The sequence below is a fragment of the Gossypium hirsutum genome, chromosome A05 (genome assembly GCF_007990345.1).
Source record: "Gossypium hirsutum isolate 1008001.06 chromosome A05, Gossypium_hirsutum_v2.1, whole genome shotgun sequence".
NCBI classification, from domain to species: domain Eukaryota; kingdom Viridiplantae; phylum Streptophyta; class Magnoliopsida; order Malvales; family Malvaceae; genus Gossypium; species Gossypium hirsutum.
The window spans coordinates 3,017,823-3,031,447 of NC_053428.1; the positions used below are offsets into that span (position 1 = coordinate 3,017,823).

General features: G+C 33.3%; 2 protein-coding genes across 3 annotated transcripts; both read right to left on the reverse strand.

Annotated features, from left to right (window-relative positions):
• Positions 1 to 628: 628 nt before the first annotated feature.
• LOC107937703 (thioredoxin-like 2-1, chloroplastic) lies at positions 629 to 2,664 on the reverse strand. Its single transcript, XM_016870656.2, has 4 exons — positions 1,983 to 2,664; positions 1,581 to 1,763; positions 1,275 to 1,439; positions 629 to 1,050 (listed from the first exon to the last, which is right to left on the reverse strand). The coding sequence occupies exons 1-4, from the start codon at positions 2,193 to 2,195 to the stop codon at positions 1,006 to 1,008; spliced, it is 606 nt and encodes a 201-aa protein (XP_016726145.1). The 5' UTR covers positions 2,196 to 2,664; the 3' UTR covers positions 629 to 1,005.
• Positions 2,665 to 4,891: 2,227 nt separating this feature from the next.
• On the reverse strand, positions 4,892 to 6,970 carry LOC107937730 (ectonucleotide pyrophosphatase/phosphodiesterase family member 1). 2 transcript variants are annotated; one of them, XM_041112864.1, is made up of 2 exons: positions 6,572 to 6,909; positions 4,892 to 6,423 (listed from the first exon to the last, which is right to left on the reverse strand). In XM_041112864.1, exon 2 carries the CDS (start codon positions 6,278 to 6,280, stop codon positions 5,213 to 5,215), a length of 1,068 nt encoding a protein of 355 aa, XP_040968798.1. In that variant the 5' UTR covers positions 6,281 to 6,423; positions 6,572 to 6,909; the 3' UTR covers positions 4,892 to 5,212. The 2 variants fall into 2 exon arrangements, with proteins under 2 accessions (XP_040968798.1, XP_016726178.1); XM_016870689.2 differs by having other exon boundaries at positions 4,892 to 6,970.
• Between the last annotated feature and the right edge of the window lie 6,655 nt (positions 6,971 to 13,625).

A 13,625-nucleotide genomic window follows, 5' to 3' on the forward strand; every position in this document is an offset into this window, starting at 1 on the left:
AAAGGGGTCCATTTTCCAGCTGTAGTTTAATTTTGTGTTTGTGGGTGGTGGATGAAATTCACCATTTTCATCTTCTTTTGAGACAGTTTTTCAATCTGTGACGACATGCATGTAGTTGGAAACTGTTGTTAATGGCCTATCAAACATCCATGGTCTAGAATTTTGTAATCAGAAAGTGGGATATTCGTACAAGATACCGCAGAGTGTGGTTGAATTAAATGGCAATGCTGAAATTGTGAATACAATGATGGATCAGAAACAAAGTTGATAGTTCTTAACCACCAAAAGTGCCGATTCTTATGTTTGGCTTTGTCTGAATATTGTTGCTTTTAATGAAGGGAGAGGAGCAAAAAAAAAAAAGTAGAGAAAGTACAAACTCTTCCAACAATAAATTGAGGGTTCACACAAGAAAGGCAAAGCCAACTAGAAGAGAACAAAAAACATTGTAGTTTGCCTTCAAAGTTAGCCACATATCTTCACAGCAATTCTTCCCTTTTTTTTTATATAATTTATTATATTTGATCTCCTTGCTAGGTTTCATTGCTGTCAGGCAAGTGCCAGCCAGCACGGTAAATTTTCAGATTTTAAGTAGATTTAATAACTCCAAATTCGTGAAAGATCAGATCCAGGCGTCTGTTTTTGCTGTGTATATATAAATAAAACAAGTTGGGTAGCCTACACCCCTGTACCAAAAACAAATACTAATCCAACAGAGACATGTGAATCTGATTTACAATTGAATTTCGAGGTTACATTACAAGGGGTAGAATAAGACTGAAAAAGAATGCAGCTAGCTAAGAATTTCTACCTAGTATATTCTTTTCTACTTATAAAAATGGGAACATACAGAAATATTTTGATACTGCAGAGGCAAATATCATGGCAATCAGCATACTATGTAACGAAACACGTACGTGTTTAGTTTGATGCTGCAGGCTTTTCGAACGGAGCTGATACAGATTCAGCATTCAAGTCTCCAACTCCCTTAAATGGACTAGCGTTTTCTCACGGTTGTCTGTGCATTTCAATAGCATCCTTAAGTTTTTTAAACTGCAGATGATATGGAAACGAAGCAGATATAGTTAAGACGATGAAGATTGAGCAGGTAATAAGTTTATCTAGGATGTTCTCTGATAATTGATGTAGTTGCGTAAGAAAGTCGATCATCTATCCATGCCAGTTCCGGACCATTTTACTTCTAATGTGTTTCAAGCAAGTTAAGATTCTAGTAGTGAACCGATAGTCGACAGGCACAGAGGGGTTAAAAGGCATACCTTGACAAGCGAACACGAAAATGATTCGAGTTGTCCATGCGCCCCACGGTAGAAATGGAAATAAGGAAGCACCTTAACATTCAAACTTTTACACATAGCCTTATTCTCATCAAAATCGACTTTGAGGAACAAAATTTCAGGGTGTTCTTGGGCAGTTTTGCAGAGCTGCCATATTCATAACAAGGCAACATCATAAGAACTCACTCATTCAGAAACAACATAGGCAACTTCAAAAGGGGCAAAACATAAATACTTGAGATATTAGAGAAAATATGAAATATTGTAAAGAAAAAGGCATGAATTTACCTTGGGAAATAAAGCTCTGCAAGAAGCACACCAAGTTCCATAAAACTCAACAATAACTAATCTATCTCCAGCTTCATTTAAGGCAGTCGTAAATTCTTGAGTAGAGTGAATGTCAATCATATTCGGCCCTGCATTTTTCTCCCACCATTTGGGTTTGCTTGTTTCAGTCATAGTTGCATGCACCTGCAAAACAACAACTTGTCAATCTCAATGGTTTCTACATATAAAACAAGTGACCAAAAGATATAAAACCAATGGGGTTTTCATACTACAAATACAAAGTTCAAATGAAACAGAGCATCAGTTTTCACACAAAACAGCATAAACAAATGGGTAATCATAATTTCATAATATAACTAATAAAATTTAAAAACCAAGAATAGAAAATGCAAACTCCATTACCTTGAAAGACAGCAAATGCTTAGTGGAATTCAAAGGAAGAGGAGCAACGCCGGCAAAAGAAGAAGAAAGATTACAGATTTTCCTATCAAAATTAAATTTGGGTGAAAGAGAAAAAGCCGCTTGTGGAGAGTTCAAGGTGGTGGATGCATAGGAGGAAGTGAGAAACGTTGAACAATGAAACGACGACGCCGATAATCTAATAGCATCTGCCATCTACTCTAGTGTCTAGAGATTCGAAAGATATTGGTATACTTTTGGTGGGATTTAAGCATTGATTTATATAGGCGAAAGTAAAAAAGGATTGGAGTTGGAAAAAGTGGAAGGTCAAACTTTGAAACACATATACGAAAAGGCAAAGAGAAAAACTTCTAAAATTTTGTTTGTTACCCAATTATAAGACAAATTAAGGAATTAGGCTAATTTACAATTCTTTTACAGATTTATTATTGGGATTAAAAATGTTATGGCAACGAAATTGTTTTTCCAAAAAAAATTCTAAATTTATCAACTTTTCCATTTGAGAACTGAAGGGAGAAGATTCTGAAGTGTAAAAGCGGAATAGTAGAATGGAAATTCCCCTCTGATAAACAGAAACTGCCAAAAGCAAGACCAGCAAAGGCTTGTCATTTATTTATCATCCGACCTACCAAATTTGATCAACCAAAAATTGTTTCTTTCTCCTCCATCCCATGAACATTCAAAGTTAAACATTTGTAAAAACTATAAAAAAACAAACCAATTTAGAGTCTTTTAAACCTGAAATGGACATCTTTGAACACATAATTTGCAAAGCTTCGACGAAACCAGTTATTGGAACGCGTGGAACACTACATTTCTTTGGAAGATTCAGGAAAGATTCAACACTTTGTGAGGCCAGAATTAATTGCACAAGTATCTTTTATGCTTTTAAACGTGCAAAAAAAAAATCCGGGTTTTTGTTCTCCAAGGTACACGCGTACGTCCTGAACAAGGCACCGAAGTCAAAAAAAATTTAAGAAAAATTAAAATTAAATTGTAATTTTTATCATTTTTAAAAAACTTCTATTTAGGGGTGGGGCCCGTCACCCCTAGCTACGCCTCCGGTCGGGAGTTGCCAGTTTGTGCAATGTTGTCAACAGCGTTTGCTGGGAAATTAAAAAGTTAGGCACCAGCAGATCCCAACCTTGCTTTAAATCCAACTATTATTGTTATAATAAATAGTTGATTTTTTATTTAGAGTAAATTACACTAACAGTCATTTAACTTTGAAGTAGTTGACAAAATAGTCACTTTAATTTTATTTCAGTCACTCAACTTTTAAAAAAAGATAAAATAATCTTTTTTACCGTTTTTTGTTACACACGTAACGGTAAAATGACGCGACAGATGACGGCGTCCAACTGATGGGTTAGCAACAATTTAGGGTTTATATAATAGTATAATAAGAAGAAAAAGAAGAAGAAGAGAAAAAATGGAGATGCTTGGACATAAAACAGATGAAAAACATGTTCCCTCCGTAAATCCTATTAGACTTCAATTTCCCCTTTCATAAATCTTTGGGTTTTCATGGTGGAAATCAATTTCAATTTTCCTTTTCATAAACTGTGACTTACCTCAAATCTTACTCTGTCAGCCCTATCATCGAGCTGACGATCATACAGTCGAAGACGGACCGCCAAGTCCTGTATCGGTTCTTGAACAGTTCTTTGTCGAAGAGAGCGTTAACTCTCCTAGCACTGTATCTCTAGCAGGTGAATGAATTCCTTCGGTAGAAATTGCTTATTATATATAGGGCATATGTTTTGTTTTTTATGGTGAATTAACATCTGAATCTTGTGCAGCTGAACCACCGGTCGAACCATTTTGTATAGATATCAAAGAACACAATGCAACTTCGCTATTGGAATCCCAGTTGGATCTGAAGAGTACTGCAGGTACTTCCAAGGATAAGTAAGGATCTTTGTCTGAAAGCATAAGAGCAGTTCTCCAAGTTTCTGGTCTCAATTGGGGTTAGCTATCTAGGAGATGGCTTTTGTTAGACCAAATGCCTGATGCATCCTTGTTCAATAATGTTGAAGTATGGCTTGAGAAGTCCTATACCGATCGTAGGCTACTTTTTGGCTATATCAGTGAAGTCATTTTGGAGATAGATCAATGTTATTTTGGATGCTCCCCATGGATTTCGCTTCTCTATCCACGACTTCAACCGGCTATGTTATCAAAAAATCTGGTTCATGAAGTGTTGAGACATGTCGATTGGCAACTCCTTCTGGAGTTGCCCCAACAGACATCACAACAACTTGTAGAAAAGGATGGGCAGAAATTTGGAATATGGATGGATAACCGACTCGATATGGAGGAAGTTTTCACAGAGTTAATTGACAGCATTTTAGAGGATTTGGTAATTGATGCTGCTATTCAACTGCAAACGTAAAAGAAGAGCAAAGACATGGAGTTTCAATGGTAAAAAATCAAACCCCGCCAATTTAGGTAAATAAGACTTTTCTTTCTACAGTCTCTTCTTGTCTATTAAAGGGGTTTTTTTAGTGTTTTTTTTCAATTTCTTCATCCAACGTGGCAAGTTGACTGGCCACATCAGCTAGTTAACTTGCCACATCAGCAGTTCTGTTAAAACACAAACAGAAATTGTTAGTCAGTGACTATTTTGTCACTTTTTTATAACGTTAATAACTGTTTTATTATTTTTCAAAAGTTAGGTGACTGAAATAAAATTTATATGACTATTTTATTAATTAGCCTAAAATTGAGTGACTGTTGGTGTAATTTACCATTTTATTTAAAAAAAAGCTAAATCTTATGGTGCAAGTTAGCCCATTAACATTTTCTCTGCAGATAAGACAAAGCATGTATTTAATAAAAACATCTATGTTTTAATATCTAAGGTGGGGGACAGAAGCATAGATAAAAGCTAGAATAACTTGCTCTTGGCCAATGTACTGTATTTTTCTATAATTTTAAAACATCATAATAGAACCAAAATGGTAAGATGAGTTTCAGATGACATGGTACAGCTCAGATACAAGGAAAAGTTGGAGTCAAGGAACAAATGTCAAGTACAAACATCTGAATGGATCCTATTTCACTAAACATCCTTCTTCTGCACCGTCTCGTTATGTATGAACTCGCCGATAAACGAATAATCATTTGGCTTTCGCAGTAATCATCTTGCTAAATTGTACTTGCATACTTCAGCAGCTAAGATCACTCAAAACATGTATAGGACATAATATTTACTGTCTGGGTAAAAGAATAGATACAGGAAATGCTGAAGATCCATTGTTGGGAGCACCATGTAGACTGAGAATTGAAGTTACCAAGTTATATATCTCAACATTCTCAAAAGATGGCACTTTCTTCCCCCTGCCAAATTGAGGACCATGACCAATAAAAATGCTCCTCATGGAGAAAATTGCGTTGTCATATCCATGTGATCCTCCACACTCTTTTCGCTTACTCCTTTTCTGTTCCACCTTAAAGCTCTCCTCGATCAGCCCGATTATGGGAGGAATTCGGTCACTTGCGGCATAATGTAGCCGACTAGGTAGCTCTTCCTTAAGGTAAACCTTCAAATACTTGCCATTCTCAACCTTTCCAGATTCCAGTCCTTCATTCATCTTTGCTACAACATCCGATGCTGCTTGACCCGGAGGTGGATGAATAGCGAGCAACGGACTATAAGACCAAACCCATTCAGCCGGAATTTCGATCCAAGGTGCCAAATCATCAAGGAAAATCAGCTTTTTATCACATGTACCAACCATTCCATGGTCTCCAACCATAATTATAGTAACATCCTCAAAAATCCCTCTTTTCTCCAAACCATCAATCAACCTCCCAATCATTCTATCGATTCTAGCAACAGCCTCAGTGATCTCGGGATCATCAGGTCCAACATGGTGACCTTGATGATCAGGATCCTCAAAATACAATGTCATGAACACAGGGATCTCACTACTAGGCAAATCAAAATAACTTAAAACAGTATCCACTCTATCCTCAAAAGCAACAGAAGCATTATATTTCATACACAACTTTTCAGGACAACCCCAAGTGCCCTTTTTCACCTCGCTTCCAGGCCAAAAATAGGTAGCAGCCTTTAATCCATGATTGACCACGGTCTCCCAAAGTGGCTCACCTAACCACCACTTGGGTTCATGACTAGCCATATGGAAAAACTCACCAGTTTTGGGATCCAAAAAATGGTTATTTATAATACCATGATGTGCAGGATAAAGACCAGTAACAATGGAGTAATGATTAGGAAAAGTGAGAGAAGGGAAAACAGGAATCAAACCCATCTCAGCTTCAGTCCCGTTTTGAATCAAACGGTGGATGTTTGGTGTTGGGGTCTTGAATTGGTACCCAAATCGAAACCCATCGGATGAAACCAAAAGAACCACCGGTTTTTCCAGTTTCTTCAAAGGACGAGAGAATTTGTTCTCTGCAGAAGAAGAAGAAGAAGAAGAAGAAGAAGAAGAAGAATAAAAGAGGAAAGCAAAAGCGAAGTCCGCCGAAAGAGCAATGCAAGTGATGAGTATCAAAGCGATGAAGATGATGGAAGCGTGGCGGTTTGAAGGGGATGATTTTACCTCCGAGTCTAAAGAAGAATCAGTGTCGAAAGCAAGTAGAGCCGTAGATTGACTTGAGGGATCTTCTTCTTGGGTCGGTATTGGAATCGGCTTTGTTTGAGCCAATGAATCGGAACCCATGATCTCTTCCTTTTTTTCTCCACAATCAAGGCCTCATAAAGGAACGAGAGAAATCAAGAAATTTGAGAAAGTATAATGATAAAGTGGGGGTGTTTCACGGATAGTTGGTTGGCAAGTCGCCCAAAGAAGCCTTCGTTGGGAAGGTGAGTTGGACCAATCGCCAATGGAGTCTACCTGAAGATAAAATCAAAGAGGCTTTAATTCTACTTCAGTCTTTTACAAACGAGCCACTGCCGCGTTTCTTTATTGGGAATATTCCAATAAATCGATGAAGGATCGGACGGTCACCATTACTTTAAGTGCAGCTGTGCGGCTGTAACGCAGCGTGGGTCTAACAATTCTATTATCGTCGGTATTTCAGTAATACGCTGTCGTTTATCATGTCAATTTCCAATATCCTAGTAGCTCAAAGGAAAAAAGGTGGGCTTGTTGTTTTCAAACCTAAAAGGTACATTTGGGAGCAGCAAAAAGTATTATGAAATGATTATAAATTGTAATTTTAAAAGGAGAATATAAATTTAAATTTTGAAATAAATATTATTAAAAGGGATAATTATGAATTTAAACATTATGTAATACTTAAAAAATAATTTAATTATTTTATACGGTTAAAGGTTTGTATTCATATATGAATAAAAAATAAGAGATTTTTTTTAGATTTAAAAAATATAAACATATTTTTGTAAATTAATGATTAGATTTTGTATAATTCGTTTCTTTTAATTTTATTTTCTTGAGCTATACGTACTATTACTCAAATAGGTAAATTTCAATGCAAGCATCAAAATGATTGGAGTGAATAAAAATATTTATTTTTTATTAGGGAAATATAGCAGATCATGGACTGAGATATTAAAACTTTTTTAATTAAATAACCTATTTTATTCATTGGAATATTAGTTTAATTTTATAAGTTTTTTTCACGCTCTTAAAATTTGAAATTTACTTGACAATTTTTTTTTACTCCAAATGGCCCCTCTCGTAGCCATTAATATGGGTTGATAGATGAGCCTGCCGTTATTAATTTAAAGGCCCACCAATGCCAGTTCTATTTTGTCTCACATTTTCCTTTTTAATTTAGTTATTTTTTATTAGATGGGAGTATTATTTTTTTCTATGCATTTTTAGGTAAATTAAACCCAAGTTTATTAAATTATTAATAAATTTATGTTTTATCCATTTAAATTTACAAAGTTATAAAATAGACATTGAATTATTTTTAAAAAAAAATTAAGTCACCAAGTTATTAAGGTCTTTTTTTTTAGTCAAGCTAGCAAGCTATAAGTAATGATTTGAGAATCGGTACGATGTGTCAGTACCTATCGACGAGTAGAAGAGTATATACCTTAGATCTAAGTCAATCTAACAAACGGTGTTGAAGATCGTAAAAGAAAGTTGTTTGGATTTTTATTCGCAGATTCGTGATGCTCAAAACTGTTTTGTAAAAAAAACTCAATTGTAAAATAGATCGGGAATAAGAGCTTTCGATTAATGCAATGATGCGAATAGAAAAAGCCATACAACAACAATTTGAACTGCCCGATAACTTAAATAAAGTAGAGTGACCAAACTAAACTTACTAATAATTTAATGACATTGATAATAGTTTATCTTACATCTTAATACAAGAATTAGTAACAGATTAATTTTACTTGGTTATTTTTAGCTCAACAAAATGAAGGATTTTTTTACTTAAGTTGTAAGGTTTTTTTAACTAGAGTTTTACTCCTCATTTTAATATTATGTTAAAAGCAAATGACATTAAGTTTAAATTAATTGTTCTATTTGTTAGGAAAAACTATTTTAATACTTACATAATAATTAAGCCTTTTCTTTTGTGTTGATACAGTATATAACGAGCCAGTATTTAATTTATAAAATAAAGTCGTTTGCATAATCAAAATTATTAAATTATATTTTTTTGGTTGTCCATGTTCATTTTACCGTCTATATTAGGAGGAGCTACTCTTCCCAATAATATTATCTCCAAGAGAAAAATTAATTTACATTTTTTAAATATAAAAAAATAAATTATATAAGATCATATCTCCACTATTCATATAAACAAAACAAATTCAAATGATCAAAATAGTTTAAATCTAAACCACGAGGTGTGATGTGGTGGTTGCTTATCTCATCCCTTAACCAAGTGATCAGGATTTCAGTCCTCACTCACGAGAATGGAGCACATCTTGTTAGGGGTGAGTGTTCAATTGAATTGAGTGAAAAAATTTCGAGATAATCGAGTTAACGAATCATATTTTATCATCCTAATTTGATTTGAAATTTTTTCAATTTGAGTCGAATGAAATGAAATTTGAGTTGGGTCGAATCAAGTACAATTATTCGAGTTAAATTAAAAAATTAAACATGTCAAATTAAAATTTTGTTATAGCATAACTAATCCATGTTAGAACAAATAAATTTGAAAAACCATATATATTTGAAAAAAATCAAAGTAAAATAATTTAAAAAAAGAAGAAGATATTTTAGTGTGATAAAATTGAATCATTAATTAACTTATTTAGGTCCTAAAATTATTCTTTTAGAAAATTTAAAATTCTAACTTTCGTTGTATTTTTTTAGATTTTTTTTAATTTATATATATATTTAAAATACAAAAAAAATTATAAATATTTTGAATTTTTAAAAATAATTTTGATTTTTTTTATAATTTTTGTTAGGAGAGAGACCAATTTGCTTATTTTCAAAATTGACAAGGACAAATAGGTATTTACATCAATATGTTATTTGAATTGTAAAATTCAACTCGACTCGAACTAGGAACTCGAAACTCGAATAACTTAAAATTTGAATTTTTTTTCCAATTTTTTGAATCGAATTGAGTTTTGCTCATGTCTATATTTCATAACCAACCATCTACCTTTTTGGAGAGCACTTACGGTGAGGGAACTTGTAACACCCTTACCCGAGACTGTCGCCGGAGTCGAGCACAAGGCGTTACCTGACTTAACATACTAATTCGAGACATAAAATTTGTTTTTAAAATTAATTTATTTACATTCATTCAATATGTCCCTAAAAAGGGCCCTCGAGACCCTAAGACATGCAATTGAAATGGTTCGGGACCAAACCGAGAACATTAAAAATTTTCCGAAGACTTCGACAAATCAAAACAATTTATTTCATTATTCCTTATAAAACTGCCCACCTACGTCATAGTCACTAAATAAATCATAACTCGAGTCACAAAACTCAAAATTTAAATTCGTGAATTTTCCCTGAAACTAGACTCATGTATCTTCTTACTAATTTTTTTTTCCAGAAATTTTGGTCTAGCCAATTAGTACAATTTATTAGTTAAAGTTTCTCCTGTTGCACTGTTCGCCTACTCTGACCTCCCCTCACTACGAATCAATTTTCTCTCTGTACAGAATTCAAAAAACCATGCCGTCTGGAATCTAGAAATATAAACTATAACTCCTAATTCTTTTTGTACAATTTTTAGTGAATTTATAAAGTCAGAACAGAGGATTCAGAAATCACTCTGACCGTGTCTCACTAAAATTCAAATATCTCTTAATATACACTTCTTTTGCTTACTCTGTTTCTTTCATGTGAAAATAGTCTCAATAAGCTTTAATTCTATATCTCATTCATCACCTAATTCCATTTCTACTATTCTTGGCTATTTTTCAAGATCACATCACTGCTGTTGTTCAATACTGTTTTAATGCTAATTTCACTTTTTCCTGATTTCTTTGTATTAACTACCATTTAGGCATACACAACACTGAAACATGTTCTTCATTAGCCATTTCAATAGCTAATCATTATCAAATATTTACATACCATTCTTTAGCCATATCATAAGGACATACACACAAAATGGCTAAGTCCCTATTCATGCCATAAACTAGAACGTTTATAAACGAAGATACCCATTTGGTAACTTGATAGTCGATAGTGTGAAGTGATCTCCGACGACCTCCAACCTGAGCTTGCTTTTAAGTACTCTGAAACATGGGAAAGTGAAAGAAGTAAGCTTATAAAGCTTAGTGTAACACCCCTATCCCGTAACCATCGCCGGAATAGGACAAGGCGTTACCGGAAATCAGAAAACAGATCTTAACAGTAAAATTTTGAACATTCTCTTGAAATAAAGATTTTTTTTTATATAAATGCTAGACACAACCAGTGATCGAATTTCTAACTTATAAAATTAAACATCCAAAAGATGCCATATTCTCATGGCTTAAATACGTTAACCAAAATATCCTTCCACTATTAGTCTATTCTATACATGCCTTAAACCTTAATGATATACAAACTTTATCTACTCACATGATAACTCGATAGTGTGATGAAATCTCCTCGACTTCCAACCCAAGCAATTTCTCTAAAGCCCTATAGACATAGAAAAAACACACAGAATAAGCTTTGAAAGCTTAGTAAGCCTTAAGCAAATAAATCATTTCAATAATTATGAAAATTCCATATCACTAATCCGAATTGAAAAATAATCTCAATTGTATATACATTCATAGTATCTTAAGTTCATATAACCTTATTAAATAGTTTCACTAATTTATATTTACAAATAACTTATGACTATGATTTTAAATTCGTGTGATAACTGTCAATTCATTCGTATGAACAAAACTTGCACATATCCAATACATACCAACCAAAACATGTCATATTTTTCCATGTTTGATTCATGGAACCACAAGGTCACATGTCAAGCACATATAGCATATATTTATCTATTATTTATCACGTCTCATTTTCACATGGACTACATACATCTGACCAAGTTTATTCAATGTTCACAACATAATCACATAATCACTACAAGCTGTCTTGCTGAGCAGCAGTCACTAAATTTTTTATAACTGGAGATACAAAACTCCAAATCATATGCTGTTAATTTTCCCTGAAAATAGACTCATATATCTTATATCTATAAAATTTTCAGAATTTTTGGTTTGACCAATCAATACCAGATTTTTCTTAAATTTTCCCCTGTTTCACTGTTTGACTATTCTGACCATTCTTCACTATAAATCAGATTTCTCATTGTATAGAATTCAAAATATGTTCTCGTTTATTTTATTTGAAACTAGACTCATTAAGGAGTCTAAGAATATAAATTTTATCTTATAATAATAATTGTACAATTTACAATGATTTTCTAAAAACAGAACAGGGTATTTCGAAGTCATTTTGACTCTATGTCACGCCACTTCAAATATCTCATTATCTACAATTCTTTTGCTTACATGGTTTCTTTTATAAGAAACTAGACTCATTAAGCTTTAATTACATAATTTATTCAGCTTCTAATTTAATTTCCACAATTTATGGTTATTTTCCAAAATCACGCTACTGTTGCTGTCCCAAGCAGATTTATTACAAATTTGCTCTTTCACACATTCCTTGCATTCAAATTATTTAAACATGTATATCATGCCATTCAAGATCGAACTCATATAACATAGGCATTAAAATGTTTCACTATCAACTTTAGTTCAATTGAAACGAATAAAATACAATATCATATTCACATTTAGTTTTCCATGATCGTAATCACCTAAAAATAAAATCATATACTTCCACAAACCTTTCCACAAGGACCAAGTGTTTATATTTGAATATAAACATAAAATCACTTCACATAACTTCACACATTTACCGAATGTATCACGATCACATTTACAGTCATAACACTTATTCACAGATGCATCACTTTATACATTTATAATTTAATTCAAATCAAAATCACATACGAGTACATGATACATACCTGACCAACTTAATATGTAATACACTTTCAATTTGTCATCTTAGTGTAGGATCTTGTAATTGTATACTTTTATCAAATTCATCAGCACTTGGCCTGCTAGGTATAAAACCGGAAATTATATTACCAGCACAAAGCCTGCGGGACTTTAGCCCGGATACATTTCCTGCACGAAGCCTACGAGACTTTAGCCCGGATACATTTTCAGCACGAAGCCTGCGGGACTTTAGCCCGGATACATTTCCAGTATCTTGCATATTTTTTTCACATGTTAACACATTTAACATAACATATCACATTAGTAATTCAATTGCTTCGTTCGAATATAAACACAAAATGTACACCTACCCTTTAACTTTTGGTTCAATAATCATACATAAAGAACACATAATCTTTTCACTATCCCAGTTTCACTTTTAATAACCATTCGACTATATGCCATATTCACAAATTATTTCACACACAACTTCGATCAAGTAGGAACAATAGTCACAATTCATCAATTATACAAATATCCTATTCTTTGACTTTGTTTCATAATAGCTATTCGGTCACCACATATATACCATTCAATTCACATTCGACTTTATACAAACAAGTACAGTAAAATTGTACACACATATTACACACTTTCACATCATTACTTAATAGTCATTCGGCCACATTATATACATAAATCATCCATTTCATATTCGGCTTTATAGCCTAAATTCAATACACTTATTGCAAATCGAACTTGTAAAGGTCAAATAATTTCTTATCATATTATATAATCTTAAGCGCGCAGCAAATCAAATTTAATTACTTAAGGAGTTACCTTGAATGTCATTGCACAATTACAGATTGATTAATCAACTACTTTTGCTTTCCCCCTTTCGGAATTTAGCTCCTTTTTCTCTTGAGCTTAATTCAAACAAACAAATAAACATTTATTCACCTTAATCCATCTTTGATACGTAAAGATAAACTCGCACACTTAGTGCTCATTAACCGATCTCGTACACTTAGTACTCGGTATAAATTCAGTTTGCACACTTAGTGCCAAATGATCAATTTTTTTACACTTAGTACTCATTACCAATTTCACTTCGCACACTTAGTGCTCATCTCAAGCTTACTACCATTTTGAATATATATACACATACTTCTACCACAATCGGCTAGATCAAA